The sequence below is a fragment of the Ambystoma mexicanum genome, chromosome 4p, assembly GCF_040938575.1.
Source record: "Ambystoma mexicanum isolate Mex_15411 chromosome 4p, UKY_AmexF1_1, whole genome shotgun sequence".
NCBI classification, from domain to species: Eukaryota; Metazoa; Chordata; class Amphibia; order Caudata; family Ambystomatidae; genus Ambystoma; species Ambystoma mexicanum.
Window position 1 is genome coordinate 1,074,018,968 of NC_090927.1, and position 23,517 is coordinate 1,074,042,484.

General features: G+C 46.4%; 1 protein-coding gene across 3 annotated transcripts in view; it reads left to right on the forward strand.

Annotated features, from left to right (window-relative positions):
• AK9 (adenylate kinase 9) overlaps window positions 1–23,517 on the forward strand; it is a 1,784,103-nt gene that overhangs the window by 727,909 nt on the left and 1,032,677 nt on the right. For all 3 annotated transcript variants that reach the window (XM_069606660.1, XM_069606662.1, XM_069606661.1), the window contains one exon: window positions 10,383–10,497. In XM_069606660.1, coding sequence (XP_069462761.1) covers window positions 10,383–10,497 — 115 coding nt within the window. The remainder of the gene's footprint in view (window positions 1–10,382; window positions 10,498–23,517) is intronic.

Consider the following 23,517-nt stretch of genomic DNA (forward strand, 5'->3'; position numbering starts at 1 on the left):
TCCAAAGCGAGCCATCAGGTGACAGAGATTTGTCAAGCATTTGAACTGTCCGATATCTGGAGGCACATCCATCGAGACATACGTGAATACACATTTCACTCAGCAGTCCACAATACCAGATCACGCATTGACTATATCAAGGTATCGACCAAAAGCCCATACAGGTGGGGATCCTGTCAAATCCTCCCACATTCCCTCTCAGACCATTCCATGGTAACACTTGAGTTCACACTGCCTAACACCAAGGAGACGGCCCTCAACTGGAGATTCAAAGCAGGTTCACTTTCAGATTCTGTTTTTGCATCAGAACTCCAGCAAGAGATCACAACTTTCCTCGAAATTAATCAGGACTCAGTGAGCTCTGCCGGTACTTTGTGGGAAACGCTGAAATGCTATGTACGAGGTGTGTGCATGGCAAAGGAAAACGGCATTCTAAAACTGATACGTCACAAATTGACAAACAGTGAACAACGGCTGAAGGAACTCGAAACTAAATACACAACGTCCAAAGATCCGCAGACTCAAGCCAACCTGAAAGAAGAATTACTGAAATTCCAAGAATCAGCTGAACGTGAGCTGAAGTTTCTAGGTCGCAGACACCAGATCCGACAATACTGCGAGGGTCAAAAACCAGAGGCACTTCTGGCCCACCTGCTAAGAATCGACAAAGCACCTGTCCGTGTGGAACATATCCGAGACGCACAAGGAAACCTGGTCTATACAGAAGAGGAAATAGTAAATACATTCTGCGATTTCTACCAAGACCTATACAGCTCCAAAAGCAACACCAGTCCCGAGACACTTCAAGATTACATCAACGACACCGAACTATATTGGGTAGTTCAAGAACTCTGCGAACCACTAAACACACCCATCTCACAAGAGGAAATAGCAGAAGCAATACAATCCCTTCCAAACACCAAAGCTTCAGGCCCGACGGCCTCACAGGAGAATTCTACAAAGCACACGTAGCCATTATAGCTCCATTACTCCTTCGAGTATACGAAGAAGCCCTAGGGCAGGGATCCTTCCACCCACACTACACGAAGCCAATGTATTCCTAATGCATAAACCAGGCAAGCCCCAAGAAGACTGTGCTTCCTACAGGCCAATTTCTTTAATTAATCTTGACAACAAGATTCTAGCTAAAATTCTAGCAACACGACTTCTCCCCCTCATGCCCGCACTAGTATTAGGTGACCAGGCCTGCTTTATCCCCGGGGGCAGCAAGACCTACGGTATCCAATGGCTGTTTGGCGTCATCGCAGCACTTGAACCAGCACAACAAGCAATCGCTGTCCTACTGGACGCCGAAAAGGCCTTTGATTCCGTAGAGTGGCCCTATCTCTTTGCGACACTTACACAAATGGGCTTGGGAAAATTGTTTATTAAAATGATTTAATTGCTTTACAATGATCCCCGATCATACATCACCCTAGGTAACAAGAAATCCCCCGGTATCAGGCTAGAACGCGTCACCAGGCAGGGTTGCCCCTTGTCGGCCCTCATCTTTGCCCTAGTCATGGAACCCCTAGCCTCCAGAATAAGATTCCACCAAATCTATAGAGGCCTCACCCTAGGTCTGCATAAATTAGTAGTCTCCCTTTATGCCGATGATGTTATGTTATTTGTCAATGATCCCCAAACAAGCCTCAACCCGATAATGCGTGAAGTGATCAAGTTTAGCAACATCTCAGGCCTGAAAACCAATCACTCCAAATCAGTGATATTTCCGCTGACACCGAATACCCCTAAGTTTCCCGATGATCACGGATTAAGATGGGAATGCTCCAAAGTCCGATACCTCGGCATCTTGATGTCACTGAACTACAACGTAATATTTAAAGACAACTATGGAAAGACAGTAAACTCCCTCCAGGAACGCATTCAGAGATTGAAGTCTCTTCCACTAACGCTATGGGGGCATGTCTCCTTGACCAAAATGGTGATTCTCCCCAAACTTCTTTATTTATTCACAAATATACCGCTAATACTTCAAAAAAATAAAAGCCTTATCCTTGAACTAATATGGGCTGGAAAGCCAGCAAAAGTTGCTTACACAATGTTGACATTACCAATATTGCAAGGCGGCCTTGCACTCCCCGATATGGAGAAATAATACTGGGCCACGCAAGCACAATTCCTGAGCTATTGGTACACCATACACTTTATACGCCCACATGTGCAGATCGAACAGGCCCTAGCTTCTCCAAACCTCCTGAGAGCCGTTATTCTCGGCAACCTCCCAGTACCACACAACACGATGAACACTGTCCTATCCACCTATGCCATTTGGAAGAAAATCACCAAAAAATACAAAATACACACGAGATATCCCCCCTACTACCAATCAAGTTCATCCCTGGTATACCTCTGACAAGCGAAAAGATATTTCACATGTGGCTCAACAAAATCAATATCCAATCCATAGGTGACCTTTTCCCTGAACAAATGTTCATAACCCCTCGGATGGCCAAAGAGAGAGGAGGTAACACTTCACTCGATATATAAATATATTTTAGATTACGCCATACCCTACAAGCCCAGTTCCCATCATTTCCCAAGCAACCAGTGACATGGGGCTTGCTACACAACGTGATCCAGGCGAAGGGGGGGGGGGGAGAGACAAGTGTCCATGATATACAAATCACTACTAACAAACACGATAATCACCGACACACGAGCAAAACGACGATGGGAGACAGCCCACCAGTCGACAATACCAGAAGACGACTGGTCCTACATTCTCCGCCAAACTCAGAGAGTCGCCATAAATACCTGCTTCAAACAAATTCACTTCAACTTCATACATCAAACCTACTACACCCCCGCCAAAAAACACCATCACCCCGAAGCATCAGCTCAATGTGAAAGATGCAGCGCCTCCGCCGCAGACTTTATCCACCTTGCTTGGAACTGTCCCGGGATAGCCCGCTTTTGGTCTTCGATCCTACAGATAACAGCCGACATAGTGGGAGAGGAGCTGACCCCTCGTCCGACCATCTCACTTTTAAGTTTGACCAAATACTTGCAACCGCCGTCGAGGAGACTGGCTGCCCTTCTCCTGGTGCTAGCACGCAGAAGGGTCGCCTTGACATGGGGCCGCGGTCCCCTTCCCACAATAACAGCATGGAAAAAAGACATTACCTACTGCCAAGACATGGACACCGAATTCATAAGAACCTTACCCCTCCACGCGCGACCCCATGACATCTGGGGCCCATACATAGTCTACCTACTCTCCAACTCAGACACCTCAGACTCTCAACCACAACTCTCCCAAATGCAGAGGGCTAATGTGTCCATACCTGCTTCATCTAACGCAGCTAGCTGAAACACAGTGAACAAGTCGACAGAAGAGAGCCTACACCGAACATTACCGGAAGGGAGGGGGTTAAGCGGGGAATTTTGTAAGTCATGGACGTATTTTTGTTGACTGCACCCTATTGGTGCAATCTGTTTTGTTTGTATATGAAAAACCGAAAAATAAAGTTTAAAAAAAAATATATAAGTGTAGCCCTTTGTATAATTAGACAGGAATGTGAGCAGCCAAATGGCAGTAGGGCTGTGGCCCAGAACAAAGGCTATACTCATGGGAGCCAGGGCAAATGTCCTGAGCTTCCAAAACACGAGCTGAGATTTAGGACAACAGTGTCCCCCCAGAATAATGGTCATTCCATTTGAACTATCAGATACAGAGGAGTAATACTCCTAAATCCTTCATAAAAGGGATGAACTAGAGGAGCATGCAGGGATTCCAAGTCTATCCCTTGGGAGGAGTAGCTGATAAAGGGGGGAGCAAAGAAAAGGTCTGTGATTTGTATCAGGGAGAGCAAAGGGTGAGTCCAACGTTCATAAGATTTTAACTTGGAGGCATGAGGGAGGTGCCTGCATTCTGGGATGAGAAAAAAGTTGCTTTGTTTGCAAGCACAAGGCTGACTTTGAAGTCATCTTCCTAGCTCATGTTGATGACCAGGTGCACATCACATGGTTAGGTCTTAGGACAGCGTGGTGCATTTTAAAGTCTAACCAAACATTTTACAGTACTATGAGGTGCCGAGTCCATTACCCACGTGTGAAGAAGATGGAGGAGAAGATGACACAGCCAATGGGAAGGTGGTCTATACGTGAATATTAGCATGTAAATAGGCGGTAGCCAGTGAGGACGGGGGATGAACATTGTATATCGAATGCGTCATGAATGACGATTTCTATATTTATAATGTGGTGTTTGCTTTGATGAAGGCAGAGAGTTCCACGGCAGTGGACTTATAATAATACCCTGTCGCCATTTCCTTTTTGTATAAAACATAAAGCTCTTGTTCTTCTCAAAAAGGGGTGCACTAAGCCTTTTTCCCTAGTGGGGCATTTTTTGTATGTCTGGTTGTGGAGTTAGCCTACATCTATGTGTCTTAAATACGTCGAACCCCTATGAAACGTGAGGTCATGGCTTGCTTAAGTTTGTACCTCACTAGGTTCACTTGCTTTCAGATCTCAATAGACACAGGTAGCTTTAGGATTGTGCCCCAGACTCCTGGGATGTTTAAATTGAACATGTACTCCTGTGAAAAACTTCTTTACTCCCTTTCTTAACATCCTTTGCTGTGACTCATTTTCATTTCTCTCGTCTCTTCCTCGTCAGCAACCCACAATGATCTGGCCCTTTTAATCTCACCTTCTGTTTTGTCTTCTTTCTTTCCTATGGGTTGTTCTTGCTTTCCATCACTTTGGATTGTTCTCTTCTCTATCATCCGGTTTGTCTTCTGCTTTCTCTGACATCTGCTTTCTGTACCCCTTTCTGGTTTGCCCCACTTCGTTCCACTTCCTTTATTTTCTCTTTCTGCCTCTACTGGTTTCCTGCTATCCTTATCTCCTTCTCCCCTTTGGAGTGTTCATCACATGTTACTCCCCCTTTCTCCTCTCCAATATTACTGAGCTCCTTTTCTCTCCCCTTTCCCATCCTCTGCTATCTGTGCTTTCAACCTCCCCCTGCGCACTATAACCACCTCTGTCTCTCTCTCCCATTTGCACTGCTTTACTACTGTTTCTTACAGACTGCTCTGCTTTCCTACCCTCCGCCTATCTCTCCTGTTCACTTTGCTCTCCTGCTCTCCCACCCCCACTCTTCTCACCTGCTCACTCCGTTCTTGCTTTCTCGCTTTCCTGCCCGCTGCCTACCACCACTGCCTGACTTCCAAACGCCACCACCCTCATATGACCAAGCGCTTCTTTATTTGGCTGTGGACATGCGCCTAGATCTGTGATTGCCTAATCTGAAACCGCTGTGATGTATGATCTACTCACACTTTGGTTAGTTCACAAAAATGCACATCGGACTACATCTTCCATTGTTAGCCGCAATGTGGATCGATTGGATGAACCATCTAAAAGAGTGTCCGCCATCTTGCCTTTCATATGACACCAGAGCTGCTGCCCCACAGTGAATTCACGGTCTGCCACTACCTGCCTGTGCGGTGCCCATCAACCTCCACACACTGGGGCTCATTCCGAGGTTGGAGGTAAGTATTTGTTTTTACCGGCATGGCGGAAAGAGCGAGTCCGATCTGGTACCACGCCGCTATTTACAGGCTATTCCGACCTTGCGGGCATGAGCTTTCCGCCATGCCGGTAAATCCCCTAGCGGCATACCGCTAAAGTGCCCGTTAAACCCCTTACCGGCATGAAGCAAGACGTTCTTAACAACACCGCCATCGAAGCCTCGCCGTCCGTAATTAGTGGTGACCGTAATTTACGGATACCGTAAATTACGGTCACCGCTAATTAACAGATATGGAAATTACATCATCGCACAGGAATGGGAAGGAGCGCGGCGGCCATCTTTAAAAACACAATCCATTGCCATTCTCTCCAGGCAGCACCCTTGGGACGAACCTGAACCTCGGAAAAGGCCTACACAACCGCCAGCTATGCCCAAAGCACCGAAGAAGTCAGCGGATTGCCTCCGCAAGCAGCGCTTCAGCCCCGAGGAGCTGCAGGCCATGGTGGGCCACCTGGAGGAGCATGCAGACGTAGTGTTCAGCAGCGACATGCGCAGAGAGGCAGTGGTCCGGAAAAAAAACATATGGGCAGAACTTGCCCAAAGGGTGAGTGCAATAGGCACCACCCCCGCACCTCCAGGGACTGCCGCAAGCGGTGGGACGACTTGCGGTTGAGGGTGCAGAGCATCCTCGCAGCCAACCGCAGCCAGTCACTGCAGACTGGAGGTGGACCAAGTTCACCAATGAAACTAGGGCCATGGGAGGAGACCTGCGCTGCATTGATTGGAACAGAATCAATCTAGGGCGTCGGTGAAATGGAGTGTGGGGCTCCGTCGTCTGCTGATGGAGGTGAGTGTCCAAAGTCAACACCGCCAATGGCAAATACATGCTGAATACACTTCCAAGCCCCGTCCAATGCACCTTGTCTTACTGCCCTCCACCCATTCTGATAATGGCAAGACAACTGCGACCAAGGGACGAGTGCTACCACATAATGCCCGCCAACCACAGTGCAGTAACTAGCACATCCCAATAAGCACACTGTGCAGCAGGCTTGGAAGTGTGCGAGTCAGACTGCACATGACCAGGCCAGGATAAGTGACTCCCACACCTGCGTACATATTCGACACATCCGTATAAACCAGTGATGTAGTAACGGCCAAAATGCCACCAATCCAAAATGACTGAAATGTGAATGCTGCCATTAATGACATTAGCGTCTCACACAACCACTCATGTTGTACCTTTGTTCTACACCCATAAGCAGTGAGCATGAGGGCGATGAGCCTGAGAGAAGCCATCCCACCACATCCAGTGCCAAAGGCAGGGACCACCGCGTACCGGCCAGGAAGGACAAAACCACCACAGCTCCTCCAAGGCCCATTGAGGTTGCACCACCCCCATCCCTCACTGCATCAGTGCCTGCAACAATCACCACACCAAGGTCAGAGGAGTCCAGCATCTCTGGGGACGTGGCAGCCACGGCCCCTCTGCAAATCGTGGGCAGCCCCTTGTCCATCTGTGGGGCGTCAGAGGAGGACTCCTACCCCACTGTATCCACCCCTGAGCCCTGCAATGTACCCCAGGTGTCGTGCAATGACTCTGGGGAGGGTGACACACCAGTCCGAAGTGCACGTGGCGATGCACCGGGAGACGCAGATCCCGTGCCCAGTACCCCATTCGAGGCCCTGTCAGGGCATGTCGACCCAATCCCCTGCAGGGATGATACGCCATCCCAGGAAGCACTACGTGCAGGACAGCTCACTGCCCTCATCACTGACTTCAATGAGGAAAACCGCCAGGGCAGGTTGGAGTTACTCGAGGAGCTCAGGCAAATGCGTCGGGTGTTCACGGAAAACACCAACCGTGTGTGTGAGGCACTTGGACGCATTGCAGACGCCCTTGTGGCAGCACGTCCCATTCATGCGACTCAGCAGGAGGATGCCCCCTCAACCAGTACCCCCCATCCCGGCAAGACCAGCGCGCCGCTTGCTGCGTTCTCAGCGGCGCAGGAACATGCCCCCCCAGGCACCGGGAGCATGGATCAATAGACAATGCTGCCACATGTGGCCTCAATGTGCCACACGGGACTACTGTTGCGGAGTTGGGGGGAGGGGGGGTGAGGGTGTGTATGGGAGTTGGGGGGGAGAGGGTGTGTATGGGAGTTGGGGGGAGGGGGGTGAGGGTGGAGGTTTTGTTGTTCACGTGTGAACCTACTAATACAATACACCGGTTGTGCATAAAAAATATCAGAGTGGACATTGATCAATGTGCATGTGTCTTTTAATGACTCACAGTGCATGGTGTATATGTATCCCTACAACCAGTGCCCGATGCCCTGTCATCCTGACACCCTCAGCTGACTTGAGTGTCAGAAATATTGTTCAATCAATGATTGCCACACGGCACATCCCTCCTGTGCATCTGCACTGTGATGCTGTCCTGCCAATTCTTCATCCACCCCCTCATAATCATCTGGTGGTAGCAGTCCCAGGTCAGGGGGCAGTGGCACGTTCCGATGGATGCACATATTGTGCAGCTTTACACATGCCATGGTGATCCTGGCCACCTTCTCGTGGCTGTTGATGAGTGCTCCACCCGAACGGCTGTGGCAACAAAATGATGCCTTCAACAGGCCAAATGTCTGCTCTATGGCCACCCGTGTACGGGTATGGGCTCGATTGTAGTCCTCCTCATGCCTGTTCTGTGGGTTGCGGAAAGGGGCCATGAGCCACGGCTTCGAAGGGTAGCCACCATCACCTGCATGGAAGGGGAATGAAGGTAAGTGTTTGTACATTGATGGTGGCGAACTGTAGCAGCCTTGCATGGCAGCTGGTGATTCCTGGCCATACACACATGTCCTTGGTTGCATCAACCCCATTACTGGCCCGGCTATGTGTCCTGTGCCATGGAATGATGGAGGGGTAGCTTCTTCAAGATGGCTTATGGTGTGCACTCACATCTTGTTGCACGTGCACCGTATATGCGTGCAGCAGTGTTGGCCTGAATTCATTGATGTGTTGGGTTCTGTGAGATTTGGTGGCAGGGGGTTTTGACTGTAGTCAGTAGCATACTTGTCTTACTGCACTGATCAGTACCATGTTGACTTGCACCACTACTATGGGTGTGCGGAACCAGTGACACGCTGCTGTATCACTGTTGGGCTAATTTCTATGCACTCCCAGGGACGTCTGTCTTGTGTGGTGGGATGCAGGAGGCTGCGAGATAGTGCATATGCAGTGTATGGTGCAGGATGCCCTTACGGTGTGTGAAGTCCGCCGATGAGTGGTGCTTGTGTTGTGGTATTGGGCCAGGTTACCTGTCGGACGAGTAGTGTTGTATTTTCTACATTCTAGCATTGCTGTGAGGTTAGGCAGTCATGTGCCATATCGATTGACTTGGGGCACTGTGTTCTGTTGGGTGCACATCGTGCACCAGCGTCAACATTCCCACACAGGTGTAGTATGCACCCCCCCCCTTTCCCACCAAGTTGGGGTATGCATCCACCCTACTCATGGCCCCAATGCGCTGCCATGGCCCAATCAGGTAACTCACCAAGCAGCCAGGCACGTTGTCCAGCATGTTGCTCCATATAGCGTGGTAGCGTGGAGTTCCGCAGGACCGGGGGGGTCATGTGTTGATCGGGGGTATCAGGCACAGCAATGTGTGATGGCTTTACTGGCATTTCATACCATCTGGACGTCAATGAAGTGGTTTTGCTTGCGGTTGCGATACGCCACCTGCATTGCATGTGGAAAGACCAATTCCACATGGGTGCAGTCGAGGGCACCTATGCAATTTGGCATGCCTGCCAGTGCATGGTAGGCAACGTATGTATCCAATATCTCCTGCGGTGTCCGGGGTAGGGATATGTAGTCCCTTGTGTGTTTGATGAGGGCATCCAGCACTTGGTTGAGTATCTGTGAAAATATGGCCTGTGGTATGCCATGCATGTGCCCCACTGTATGCTGCTACGTGCCTGTGGCAAGGAAGTGGAGAACAGACACTACCCTGAGTAGAGGGGGGATTGCAGTGTGGATTTCTATGATGCTCACTATGTCGTCATGTGTCGGGTCCACTATGGTGGTGATGGTGTCCCGGTCAAGGCGGTACAGGATGTGGATCTGCTCTGGTGTGAGGTTGAAGGGGGAGGCTCTGATCTAGTGATATTGTGGCAAAATAAGTCTGGCTGCTGATGGGCTGCAGTGTGGTGAATGGGGGATATGGGTGTCTCACCCTTGTCCTCCACAGATGCCTACATCATGTAGCTGGTGGTGGCACCGGCCCTCCATTGTTTCTCCAGCCCTATCAGTCAGTCCAAAACTTGTAACTTTTATTCACATTATACTAATGAAAATGAATTCACATGCATATTTTAACTCTGCTATCCGATCACATTTGCTTCCTCCCTGTTCCATTTCCTCCTCTACTGCTTTTCACTGACATTCCTTCCTGGCTAGTCTTTGGTTTTGGTACTTATGTTTTATTTTCAAATATTTTTGTGGCCTATCACCTCCTTCTCTTTTAATTTTTCCAATCTACTCTCCTAGTCGTAATCATTGCTCCTTCTTTCTTACCCAATATGTCTGCTGTGTGTTCCTTCCCACTTGAGCTCTTGGCCTGTAAACTCTGGATTCCCCCCCCCCCCCCGGCCTTCTGCCACCACTCTTGGTTCTTTCCACTCCTCTTTAAAATATCATCTTCTTTCAAATTCCCACTGTTAAACATGTGACTTCATGATGCTGGCCTTTGTTTTCCATAAAATATTTGTAACTTTCTGTATGGCTCATTGGCTCCATGAATCCAAATGAATTATAAATGATAAACAGTTCAAATGCATTATCATGTGGTTGCTAAAACTGTACTCATTTTATTATATTGCAGGCAAGTTTTTACTCAACAGATTATATCTTCAGAATCGTGATGGTATTGATACTAATCTTTTACAAAGACTAGAGAAGGAAAAGAAACAGCTGGAAAAAGAAACCGAAGAAGCAAGGTAAGAATTATAGTTTCAAACCAATATATATTTGCATTGAGGCATAACCCAGCTTCTTGAGAGCCCTGCTATTGCGGCACACCATGCCATAAAGGTTGTTCTAAACATGTTCTGCATTCTGCTCATTTTGAATTTAAAATTCCTGTAATGTGGGCCTCCTTTTATGTGCTCTTTCCCCTTTATAATTTGCCCAGCGCCCACTTCCTGTTTTCCACCTAAACAAGGGGTCTGGTGTGGTGACTGTTCATAGCGTCCTTTCTATGTTGTATGTTTTTTATTTTACTAATATCTGAAACCTTTGGTTGAATTTCATCAGAAAGCTTTTTTAATTAAAGTATGTGGGGCTTTGCTTCATTCGTACACCTCTTTGCTTTTTAAATAATTGTATATGTCATGTTATTTATAATGCGCCTGTACACAAATGTTTCTCAGCGCGACTAGACAAGGGAGGGAAAACAGAGGGAAGAAAAGACAAACGACTTTACTAGGCCTTGTGTCATTCAGATTGTGCAAGTGCGACAACACAAAGTGCAGGGGGAAGGGAGAGGGGGAAGTGCCAGGATGAGGGGGGGTGGGTAATCAAGGCAGCATTGCTCTGTGTAAGTGCAGCTAGGGTGGCATGGCTCTGAGTAAGTGCAAGGAGGCAGGGTACTGTAGAGGTTACAGTTGCAGCCCCTTAATGCGCGGTAGGCCCGGAGGCAGTGCAGGGGAGACTGATCATGGAGGAGACTGATAACCAGCTGGGGGGGTACCAAGTAAGCAGTTCTGGAAAGCAGAGTAGAAAAGGAAGGTCTTGAGCTGCTTCCAGAACTTAGTGTGGTCCGGCTCAAGTTTGAGAGGGGCAGGGAGGCCATTCTAGAGGGAAGCACCTGCAGAGGAGAGAGATATCTACCCCCAACTCTCTGCCTACAGAAGCACCTGAGAGTTGGAGGTAGCTGAGCGATGGGCTCAAGAAGGAAGGTATTTTGGAAGGGAGAGTTGGATGCAGTGAGAACCCTGAACCCAGAAAGCCCTGCAGACCATGCAGGGGGTCTTGAACTTGATCCTTGCAACCACCAGGAGCCAGTGGAGAGATTTCAGGGCTGGAGAGATACAGTCCCTTGGCTTGAGACCAAGAAGAAGTCTTGCATATAAATAATAATAAAAACCGATAAGATTGTGTTTGGTTTGGGGTTTTGTTAAATTTTAATTTTGGCTAAGCCAACTTTGTCAAGGTATTGCTGTATTATCCTGCCCGCAGAGTCCTTGGTGTCCTTTGTGCTCCGCCTGCGACCAGCGACCTGCAATTGCCATAACTTGCCGTGAGGATTGTGGACTCACTGCCATCAATGTACGGCGAGAGCAGCGTTTGTGGGGTTGGGGTCAGGGGGGAGAGTCGGTCTTTGGCGGATCCTTAAACCGTTGGGCAGGCCACGCCCCCTCTGCAGTCATGACTGATATTGTCACCTCATATTTCTGGGGTGAGCATAAACTGTTCATATAACATTTATGCTTGGCACTTGCTCCTATTCTTGTGACTGTTCGCTGTTAAACGCAGCTCGGTACCTTCTATCAGCTTAGTAACCCACTCCTGGATACATCAGGGGCCGTGAGGAGTTTCCCCAGTTCTACTGGTTTATTGCCTCACTGCTCTACTGAGCTTCCGCACCTTGGGATCTACCGGACTTGCTGGACTATTTAGTCTTTTAATCATTTAGTTATTTTTTGCTATTCATAGTGCCCGGCTATATGCCATTTAACCAAATTGAATCTGAATTTGTTGCCGTTGTAGAAGGTGGCGAGTTTTTAACTCTCCTCCTGCGTGTGAGAGAGGGCTGCAAGGCATTTTTTTTCTCTCCCTCTTTCATGTGCAACATGTTCATCCTATGCACTGTATTGACAGTTTTTAGTAGTGTCTCTAGTAGTGCCTCTTATTTAGGGAGTGTACAACTGTAAGCGTATTGCCTGACTTTTGCTAATTTGCCCATTGTTAGTGGGGCTGCGAGGTTAGACCTCTCCCCACCTATGGGGGAAGTGTAGCTAACTAGCCTATTGTTCTCTCTATTGTCTCCTTGTGGGGCGCGTATCTCATCAGGAATTTGGCCATTACCTTTGAGTGGTGCATTTTATCTTTAGATTATCATATGCATTGTTGCTTTTGCCTTTTAAAAAAACATTGGTGCTAATATAATGTTTGATTAGTTAGTAAGTTGTCCAAACGATTTCTAAGATAGTGAATTCGTGTTCTCAGTTAAAACATTGCCGTTGCACCCTGCACTTTGTACTTTGTGTTTTTCACCTTGTACTTTGCACTTTGTACCTTGCACTTTGGTTGTCCGGCTGTGGTTTTTTTCTGCCGTCCAGCCATGGGTCTTGGTGCCCTTGGTAGTTACATATCTTCTTGCTGGTATCTCGGGGGTACCTGAGTGGGCGGAGGCGATCTGTTTGGAAGATGGTAAATCGCAAATTAAGAGAGGAGGGAATCACGGCCATTAGTGTCAAAAAATCAAAACATAACAGAATCCTTAAGGCCATCATAAAGCCAGCAGCCAGAGTTCTTAAACCCAGACAAAACGTGAGCCAACTCTCATATGACTCCTAAAAACAATGGCAGGGAACCTGGCTGACAGAATACAAGTGACAGAAAAAGCCATTTGGGAAGCTGCCTCCTCGATAGGGGCTACTAATGGAATGGTAGATGCGGAGACAGGAGAACGCATTTTCAACAGGCAGCCCCATACACACACATCTTAATGCTCAGTACAGCAAGGCAGTTGAGAAGGTCGTTGTGGCGCTCTGGCTTGGTGCTCCGTTGATGCGGTACGACTTGACCAATATTCTCGACTGCATACCGCAGGTGGAATGAGCCTTACAGTTCAACGCTGCCATCGGGACCACGTCATGCAGATTTGGCAGCATCCATGTTCGCTGCCGGCAGTCGACGCAGAATTAACAAAAAGTATAAGCCAGCAAACCTCAGTTTCTGATGGTGCATCCAAACCCTGAATAACTTGTGGTGTTACCTCGATGCCCTTGAGTGGTGTGAAAAGTAAGAAGGGGTTCAATTTTACGAATGTTGTAGAGGTGAAGGTCGATATGGAGACCAAGGTTACGGGCATGGGGAGAGAAGGAGAGCTGGGAGGGGGAAAAGAGAATGAAAGGGGGGGAGGAGGAACAGTGTTAGCCGGGAAGAAAAGGAGTTCAGTTTTATTAGCATTCAGAGTAAGGAAGTCTGAGGACATCCAGGATTTAATAGCAGAAAGGCAAGACGAGAGTTTACCATGAACATCAGGAGAGGAGAAGGAGAAGGAGAGAAAAAGCTGGGTGTCATCTGCATATAAATGGAGCGAGATACCAAAAGAGGAGCTAATAGGAGCTAAGAATGAGGTGTAGAGAGAGAAAAGAAAGCGGCCGAGGACAGAACCTCTGGGAATGCTGTGGTCTCCTGTGGTGGGGAATGCACACCATCAGAAGCCTGCATGGCTGGAAATGATAAATCTTTACTCGAATCCTATGGCCATCATGAAAAAAATCTTTCTTAACCTTGTGGAATATTTAATTGACGACACTTATAAAAACCAAAAAGCCACTTGCCTCATTTTGTTCCTCGAAGAAATGTAACCCCTTGAAACGTAAGAGGGCTAATGTTGAAATCTCTAATGGCAGATAGAGATTTGCACTTCATGAATGGCAACATTACACAGGATACTCCACTTCGAGCAACTTGGAAAAGCGAGTGGAAAAAGTGTGTGACCATATTCTTGTCTCAGGTACTTTTCTGCCAGCTGTTAAACATTTAGAGTAATCGAGACAAATAATAGTGACCACAAACTGTTAGAAATGTCATGGGAGGTAGCATCCCAGGGGCCCGTCTATCTATGGGAGCAACCTGTAGAGACCTCTAATGGAGGTACTAGACTGAGAATGTATAAAACATCAATAGTAAAGCTCTCAAAGAACTTCTCTGAACTATATACGGAAACGTAGATGCTTGAGAGGACCCCTACAGTTGACTACACGCCTCTACTGGCAAGTTTCATTACTAGTAATCATGAGGGAAGCAAAAGACAACCAGCTACAACCAATTACATTGCATGTTTTTGATGTAAGTATAGTGGAACAAAGAAAGGCATTGAGGTGGATAAAACGACAAGTCAGGTGAATGAAGAAGCAAGAGGGACATGCTTGAACCCAGAATAGCTTCAAGTAACTATAAAAAATGGCTTCCTCCTTATAGACAAAACCTTTACCAAAACAACGCTGAATCAATGTTGAGAATAGTATGTGGCAGACCAGTTAGAGACTTTTGGTCTCTCATAAACTCCCCCTCGGGGACCAATGACATCACTCAAACAAGCAACGTCTCGCGAGAATTCTGGATTTCTCATTTCAGTTCCTAATATAAAGAAGTCGGAAAACCAACTATAGACAGGACTGTGAAGAATATAACTGATTGGATGTCCCTTTTGACATGGACACCATACGGACAAAAGTACAGAAGCTTTCTGGCTCTCGAACCCCAGGACCAGTGGTCGAAGTGAACGGGAGCGGTCGGGAGCGGTGCTCCTCTACTTTTGTAAATTACCTTTTATAGCTCCTATACTTTTATTTTAAAAATAAACCGTTCTGGAATGGTTTAGTTTTAAAATAGAAGTGTAGGAAGAAGTTGAAACTAGCACTTTCAGTGCACTGCCTTGAACATTCCCTTGGGGGGGGTGTATTGTGTGTGGGAGGAGTGTGGTTATGGGGTTTGTGGAGAGTGGGTGGAGGCCAGCAGGGAACATAGTTCCACTACTTCTTTTCGTACACTTAGACCCCTGCCCAGGACCAGACGGTCTCAGTAACGCAACACTAAAAGAACATCCGGGGGAATGGGCAAGTTTCATCCAACTCCTCCTGGAATGTATCATGGAAACTCGTACAATACCAGATTCATGGAGGAGGGCTATTGTGGTCCCGATATTCAAGAAGGGCGATAAGGAAGATCCCAAGATCTATCGCCCAATCACCCTTCTTGATGCTATTGGTAAGATCTCTGGTTCTTTGCTTATGTCCCGACTTGCTAACTGGTTGAAGACCCATGGTTGCAACGATCCCTTTCAAACAGGGTTCCAAAGAGGGATCGGTACAGGTGCTAACATCTTGATATTGAGCAGCTTGAAAGCCAAGGTATGGGAGGGCAGGACTGAGATTTGCCTGGCCTTTGTCGATCTTGTCCAGGTGTTCACCCCGGTGGGCCGTACTCGATTATGGGGCAAGTTGATCAAAACAAACTGCCCGGAATCCCTTGCCCCACTGAAAGCACTACATTCGAACACATTGATGAGAATATTGAACCAATTTGGCCTTTTATCAGCAGAAATTCAAACTTTAAGAGGGCTAAAACAGGGCTGCCCCCTAGCACTGGAGCTCTTTCATTTCTTTCTGGCAGATGTTGGGGATGCACTGGATATGGCAAGAAGTTTTCCTCCACCTTTTGGTGGGACTCAACTGGGAAGATTATTATACGCTGATGACCTAGTTTTGCTAGATCAAATTCTGGTGGGTCTCCAGTGCCAGCTTGACCAACTGAGTAATATGTGGAGGAGAACGAGCTCCAGATTAAAACAGAGAAAATGAAAATTCTTGCCTTTGAGAAAAACAAAAAAAAAGAAGCAAACAACCCACACTTAATGGTATTGGGGACACACAAAGATCGAACAAGTGTCAACCTTCAAATATCTAGGAACATGGATCAACTAGCGAATCCGAAACCCCAATGGTAGACTTTGACTAAAAAAGCAAAAGCCTTGGCGAGTCAGGCCTGTAGACGAAACCAGAAATATGGGTGCTACACACTAATCCCAGTATTGGAGTTTTACAAAATAAGTCATGCCAACCCTCACCTATGGCTCGGAGGCAATCTTGAAATTGCCCCCAAAGTTATGGTTACTGTTAGAGGGGCTTTTTTGAAAGACGGTCATGATAGTTCCTCGATCTTTACCCATGTCCATTATTTCTGAAGAGATATGGGTTTAGCCTCCCTTCAAGCAGCCATGGAGTGGAAAAGACTCTCACTATATAGGAAATGTGTAGGAGTTGCAAGACCACAAATATTTGAAATTATTAATAAGGAGATGGGTCAACGTCCAAATGGACCTCTAAAAAGTTGGGTGAGCGCAAACAACCTAAAACTAAACTAGATAGGATGTACTGTGGAGGAGCTAACAAACCCATGTATAGTAAAAAAGAAACTATACGACCTGGACTGGATATCCACTTTGGACCAAGCCTTTACTTATAAATCACATCATCATCATTTGGACCACGAGGTAAGAAAACTGGGTATTCTTCCTAAATACCTCAGACATTTCCGAGTGTCTCATCGCACACAACATCCGCCTCATTGAAATTCCTGATGACGGTCTATGAAGCTGTCGACCACTGGCACATTCTCAAGGCATGCCAACCCGAAGAGGCCATCGTCAAGGAAAACAACTTCATCCAGGAAGCAGAAAATGGTCAACAATACTGTAATGCTCAAAATCAACTTAGTTCCCTCAGTCGATGACCACCACATTTTCAGCATCTATCCCATTGATGGCCTTGCCGATGACTCTTGCATCGAGGCTACATACCCCCGTCGCCCCCGTCGAGACGTCCACTGATGACTCCTGTACCACTTAGATCTCCTGTAAGGTCCAAACAGCCGCTGTTCACGCTGCAACCTTATGTCTCGCCCTCTTTGCCTGGGCCATCCAGTGTGCCTCCTGAGGCCATCAGTCCATCCTGCAGCACTTCATTGATATATACTTTGAAGGCCAGGAAAGAGTGTTTTCGGATGAGGAAGACTCCTATATTGGCTAATTTCTGCACAGCCCCCTCATCCACCAGTGCTTTCCACATCAGTACCACCTCCAATTGACCTATGTGGCCCCTCACAGCACATTTGGAGGCACATTATCGATCTATGGACATCTTGCCCACCCTCCAGGCACCAGTATCAGAGCTCCGGGTCCCCACCATCCCTTCTCCGTTGGAACCAGACACTGGCTATGCTGCCATGCCACCATCTGCGCCCTCCTACTCTTATGGAGAACCCAACTCCAGATGTCTCTTCAGAAACTGATTCTCATGTGGATGTGCCCCCAGACACTGCCGCCACCCACTCCTCCTCTTTGGATTAGTTTGATGATTTGGTGCACGAAATGGTGAACCAGAGGAGCATCGGCCCAGATATTCTCCCTCGATGCAATTGGAGCATTCCATCCTACCATGACGAGAGCAGCCAAGATTTTTGACCACCTCGCAATTGAGCAATGGATGAGGGATTCCTTTCAGTACAGGGAAAAATCACATAAAACAGTGGTGTCCATTCCAATCCTTGATGATATTTTGGAGGATGGGCTAGTGGCCATGAGGAACCTTTTATCTGCTCCTCCTAAAAAAGATTGCTTTGACAAGAAATATAGGGCACAAGACAATTCCCCCAAATGCCTGTGTACTTAGCTCAATGCTCTGTTCTCTCTGCTGTGACCAGGAAGAGATGCTGTAATCCCACTTCACTGTGGACTGTACCCCCAGAAAGGAAGGGAAGCAACTGGGTGCTTTCAGCAAGAGGATTATTTTGTCTGTGGCTACTACAATCAAGGCTGCTAATTGCCTCATAATCCTGGCCAGTGTGCCCGTCTGGTATGGTACAAGATTGGCCCCATCATGCACTTCCTGATGACAAAAAAGAGTAAGCCTTTGCTCTGGTAAGGCAAATCTGCTTCTGATCATGCTTTCTCAGCGGCAGTGGATATAGCAGACACTAGCTTCTGACAAATGGACAATGGTGCAGTCCTGCGTCATCAAGGAAGGTTGTCTAAAAGCCTCACATTTTAGACTTAATATGCAAGTGTACGTTATCTATATGTCCTTTGATGGGGAAGACATTTTTGGGCAAAAGGTGCACAATACCCTGCAGGCTGTTAAAGTGGACATGGACGCTGCTCGGTCCTTGTGTACTCTGGAGCATAGGTGGCCTTAGCAGTCCTTTTGTTCTAAACAGAACCACTTCCCCAGATCTGGAAGAGACTACTCCCCATGTTACCGCTCGTAATACTAGAGCGGAGTCGCGTGTGCCTCAGAGGAGCATTTAAAGGTTACATCGCAGCCTTATATTGGCACCCACCAGTTCCACAAATACAAAGAAAAGAGGGGGGATTTGTCCCATCAGCAGAAAGGGAGGGGACAAGAGACCAAACTAGCACAGAAAGTCCCTTCCTACTGTGTACCAAAGTAACTGTAGTTAAATTATTCAAAAAAGTACCAAAAACTGGTATCATACACTTTAGTGGAATTCTCTGAAAACAAAGAGGGCAAGTTTGTAGAAAACTTTTGAAATATTTATTTCCCAAAGAAAAAATCCCAATAACAAAAAAATTTACAATAACAAAAAAGTATAACAAAAAATTGAACACACAGAATTATAATTCTCAATGGAAAATTAGATTTTGTTTGAAGAACAGAAAAAATCCATTATTCTTTTCATAGGATCACGAAAAGAGAAATAAAAAAGGAATGGAGTACTTGTGGAGAATAGACACATGGACGGCTCTTAAGGAAAAATTCTTCTTTTTCTACAAAGAACAGCCGTGTCCACATTAGCTCTAATTAGCTCTAATAGGCCCTTGGTGTAACTACATCAAGTTAGGATTCACATTGGAGAAAACAACAACTGAAATGGAAGAAGGAACTTGTCAGAATAAAAATGAAAAAAGTGCAAAATAATGCTGACTAAATGGGGAGGGAAATGAAAATGTGTATACTCACATTTGGGTTAAATGCTGTAGCTCAATGGCGTGCACAGATGAAAGGTGCAGTCCGTGGAGTCTAGAGTGCGATGAGCACGTGCGTTGGGTAGCCTGGTTTACACCTGTTGGTCGCAAGGGGGTCACAGATTCTATATATGGTCCCTTGTCACTGGCATGAATAGTATGCAGCCTCTGAGTGAAAAAACACACAGAGGAGACCCCGAGGCTTAGAAGGGTGGACAAATATATGCAATGAACACTGAACTTGTTAAGGAAAGCCGCAAATGACTGCGTCTTACCTATGTCCGCTTAACAGATGTGTCATGCAGAAAAACGAGGGGAGCAGCCACTCTTGGTCACCTCTTGCAGCTCTGTGCGTGGCGAGCAAGAGTGCTCATACAGCCTAAAAGGGGCGGGAGGCTAAACACGCCATTTCATTGGGCCTTAGGCCTGGGTGTGTGGATAGGCTGAGCGCTACCCCACCTGCATGTCACTCGCGGAGGTGAATACAAAAGAGCGCCATGACACCGGCTTCTGTAACGTCAACAGAAAGAGCCGTTCTCAATGCAGAGTACTGCCGTGCTGAAAGGCAAACAGAAGCCTATGGAAAGATGCCCGGTAGGAGAGCAGATCATATCGTGCTAGAGGAGGGCAGTTGCCTGTGAAAAAACCCAGGCGCATGTTATCTAAAAACCACTGGGTCAAAAACGTCTGAGGGCGTAAAGGAAACCACAAGATGGTGAGTATTTAAAATGCTGCAAAGCAACTGTTGCTCCACGGAGGTAGTTACTATGATGCCTGGAAGAAAAAAAGTGATTTATTGGTATTTTGGAGGTAGGCAAAAGGAGGAAAGAATGAAAGGTAGGTGAAACATTGTGCTAAGTGCTTGTGAAAGTGTGCTCAGACCCCTAGGGGGTGCTAAGAGCTAAGTCCAGTCAGAAAGTAGGGAGAGATGAATCAGCTGAGAGCTGAGTCTGGTCAGAAATGCGAGAGAGATGAATTAAGAAAAAAAGAGAAAGAACGCTTGACAAAAAGATGAAACAGAATAAATAAAGAGATTGTCACGAATGTGAAAAATATGTGACATTTGCCAAAAAAAAAAAAGACAGATAGGCGCTAAAGAAAAGGAAGCCGAGATATGTTAGATTGGACTAAAATCCTCATTAAGTCCATTGATGTGGGTAGAGAGACGATAGATCCAGCGAGCCTCCTTCTGCAGGAGGCATTGGGTTGTGTTGGGAGTGTTTTTGACCACATCCAGAATCCACCAGAGTATATCATTAGCGGAGTGCTGTAACTCAATGTAATGATTTACTAAAGGTGCAGTAAGTATTTTGCACCTAATTCTGGATCGATGTTCCGATATTCTGATATGCACCGGTCGGGAAGTTTGACCAACATACCGAAGGCCACAGGGACATTGCATACAATATACCACATGTGTGGTTTTACAGTTTGTCATAGTGGTGAAAGTCCATGTTCTTGGCCCAATTTCAAACTCCTTCATTTTCCTGGTGAATTGACAGACAGAGCAAGATCCGCAGGGGAAATGCCCTGTGGTGGTCCTAAGGTCCCAGAGTCCTATTCTAGGAGCGGCTTTCTTCAGGGAAGAGTGCACAAGTTTATCGCGAATAGTGCTGCCCCTCTTAAAAGCGAAGCGGGGCAGAGGTGTATCTGGCAGGCTTATTTTGACAATGGGCCAGTATTTCGAGATAAGTTTTTTGATCTCGAAGGTCTGAGGCCCATGGGTCAATACACATATCATTTGTGGATTGTTCTTGTCCAGTACTGAGTTGGAATTTTGTTTGGGCGTGAGCAAATTATCGCGGTCAGTAAACCAGGCCCTTTTATACGCTTGTGTAATGAATCGTTTGGGATAACCTCTGTCTCTAAGACGACTACTCAGCTTGTCTGCTTGTTCATAAAAATCAGATAACTTGGAACAGTTTCGCCGAATCCGGAGAAACTGTCCATAGGGTAAGTTGTCCCTAATGTGCCGAGGGTGATTGCTGGAATAATGTAGGAGAGTATTCCGGGCTGTGGTTTTACGAAAAAGCGAACACTTCAATTTTCCAGATTCATCTTTTATTATTAAGTCTAGGAAAGGAATTTGAATGTTACTAGACTCAATAGTGAACTTGATGTTAGGATCTACATTGTTCAGCCAATTGAAAAAAAGTGTTAGCTCGGCTATGGTGCCTGTCCAGATAAAGATGATGTTATCAATGTATCTCTTCCATTTAGTTATAGAATAGCGGAAGGGATTGGTTGGAGATAGAATGTGAAGAGTTTCAAATTTGAACATGAAAAGAATTGTTAGGCTCGGCGCAAAAGCAGCCCCCATAGCCGTGCCCTTTACTTGTAAGAAAAACTGGCCATTAAATTCAAAATAATTTTTGTTGAGAGCTATGGCCATAAGTTCCAAGATGAAATTGTGTGGAACACGATCCTGGGTATCATATTCCAGGAGAACTTCTCGCATACATTCCATCGCTTGATCCTGTGGAATACTGGTGTAAAGGGATTGGATATCCATTGTCACCAGTAATTGGGTAGTGTTGTCAAACTCAAGATTTTCAAAGATAGTGATGGTATCAGTCGTATCTCTGAGATATGTCTCGGTTCTTGCACTAATGGGTTTCAGGAATACGTCAATAAATTTGCACAGAGGTTCTAGAATCGAACCACAGCCTGACACAATTGGTCTTCCGGGTGGATTTTCCTGATTCTTATGTATCTTAGGTAAAGAATACATAGTCGGGATACGGTTTTGGCTGCTAGTGAGAAATTTGGATCCTTTTTCCGTAATCCATTTGCGGTCTAGAGCAAATTGCACTACGCTTTCAATCTCTGTGCGAATGTCACGAGTGGGATCCTTCCTGAGTTTCTTATAGCTGACATCATCTTGTACTAAAGTGTCCATCATGTTGATGTATTGAGCCTTAGACATAACAACAATTCCCCCTCCCTTGTCTGCAGGTTTTATGACGATGGAGGGGTTGTTGGATAATTCAGTAAGAGCAGAGTTTTCTAGTTTGGAAAGATTATGTCTGAGAGATTTCTGTTTGGTTTTGAGTTTGTCCAAATCTCGAAGGACACATTTTTCAAAGGTCAAAATTTCTTTTGTGACTTCATTGTCTTGGGGTTTGAAATTTGAAGGGGCTCGTAAGCCAGTATCTAATTCCTGCTCATTTCCTTCATGTTCGTTAAAGAAAACTTTGAGGCGTAGTGTTCTGAGGAACCGGCGGACCTCAAGTTCTGTTTCAAACCAATCCGTTTTTTGTGAAGGCACAAATGAGAGCCCTTTCGAAAGAACTTTAATCTGGGAAGAAGTCAGGTCGATTTTAGCAAGGTTGAAAATTGGTATGTCACTTTGTTCAACTACTTGTTCAGACGGCGCCGTCCGCGGAATTGGCGGCGCGGTTGTTGATAAGGGGGAAACCATGGTTGCCCCCAAAAAGGCCCTCCGAGTCCACCTCTGCCTAAAAAAGGCTGTGGTGGTAAAAATGGTTGTTGAGGTGGATAATTTCCAAAAGTTTGTTGTGATTGCCGGTTTTGTCTGGCCTGATCGTCTGAGCTGCTGCTGCTAGAATTTGAAAAAGACACCCACTTACGTCTGCCTTTGTTTCGTGGTTGGGAAAATGCCTGTTTTTTAGCGGCTTCGATGTATTCGTCTGTAATGTATGGGAATATTTTATCCACTTTAAATTCCTGTATGTCAAACTGGAGTTTTTTTGTTTTCTTGCTTAGAGTAGTCGACTTAAAGTCGTCAAAGAGTTTATTAGTTTTCGATAATTGTTCACGAGCGTTAGAAATGGTGGTGTTTTCTAAGAATAGTTTCTCTTCCTTTTCGAGCTCCTTCTGTATTTCTGCCCCAAGACGCTGGGCAGTTGTTATGGTAAGGACCATGAGGTCCCTACTGCATTTAATGGCAATGTGGCTAAAGGTAGTCGTGTATTCCTTGTCAGTCAAAAACAGACAAGGAGGTTCATTGCGGACTATCAACCCCGCCGGGATGGTGTCAGCCCTTAAATATTCCCGGAGGAAATGTCCGTGCAGTTCTGTCCTGAAGTTCTTTTTTTTTAAGTTTCAATATGTCATCACAACATATGGATTGGGCAACCCCCGCTCCTGATCCTGATTGATCAAATAAAGAAGGGCCTCCTATAATCTCAGCGGTTTGTTCAAGCGAATAACTGAAAGTTTGTGCCTCTGCCATTCCGTGTTGCTTGACCAATGGGATCCCACCAGTTCCACAGCATGT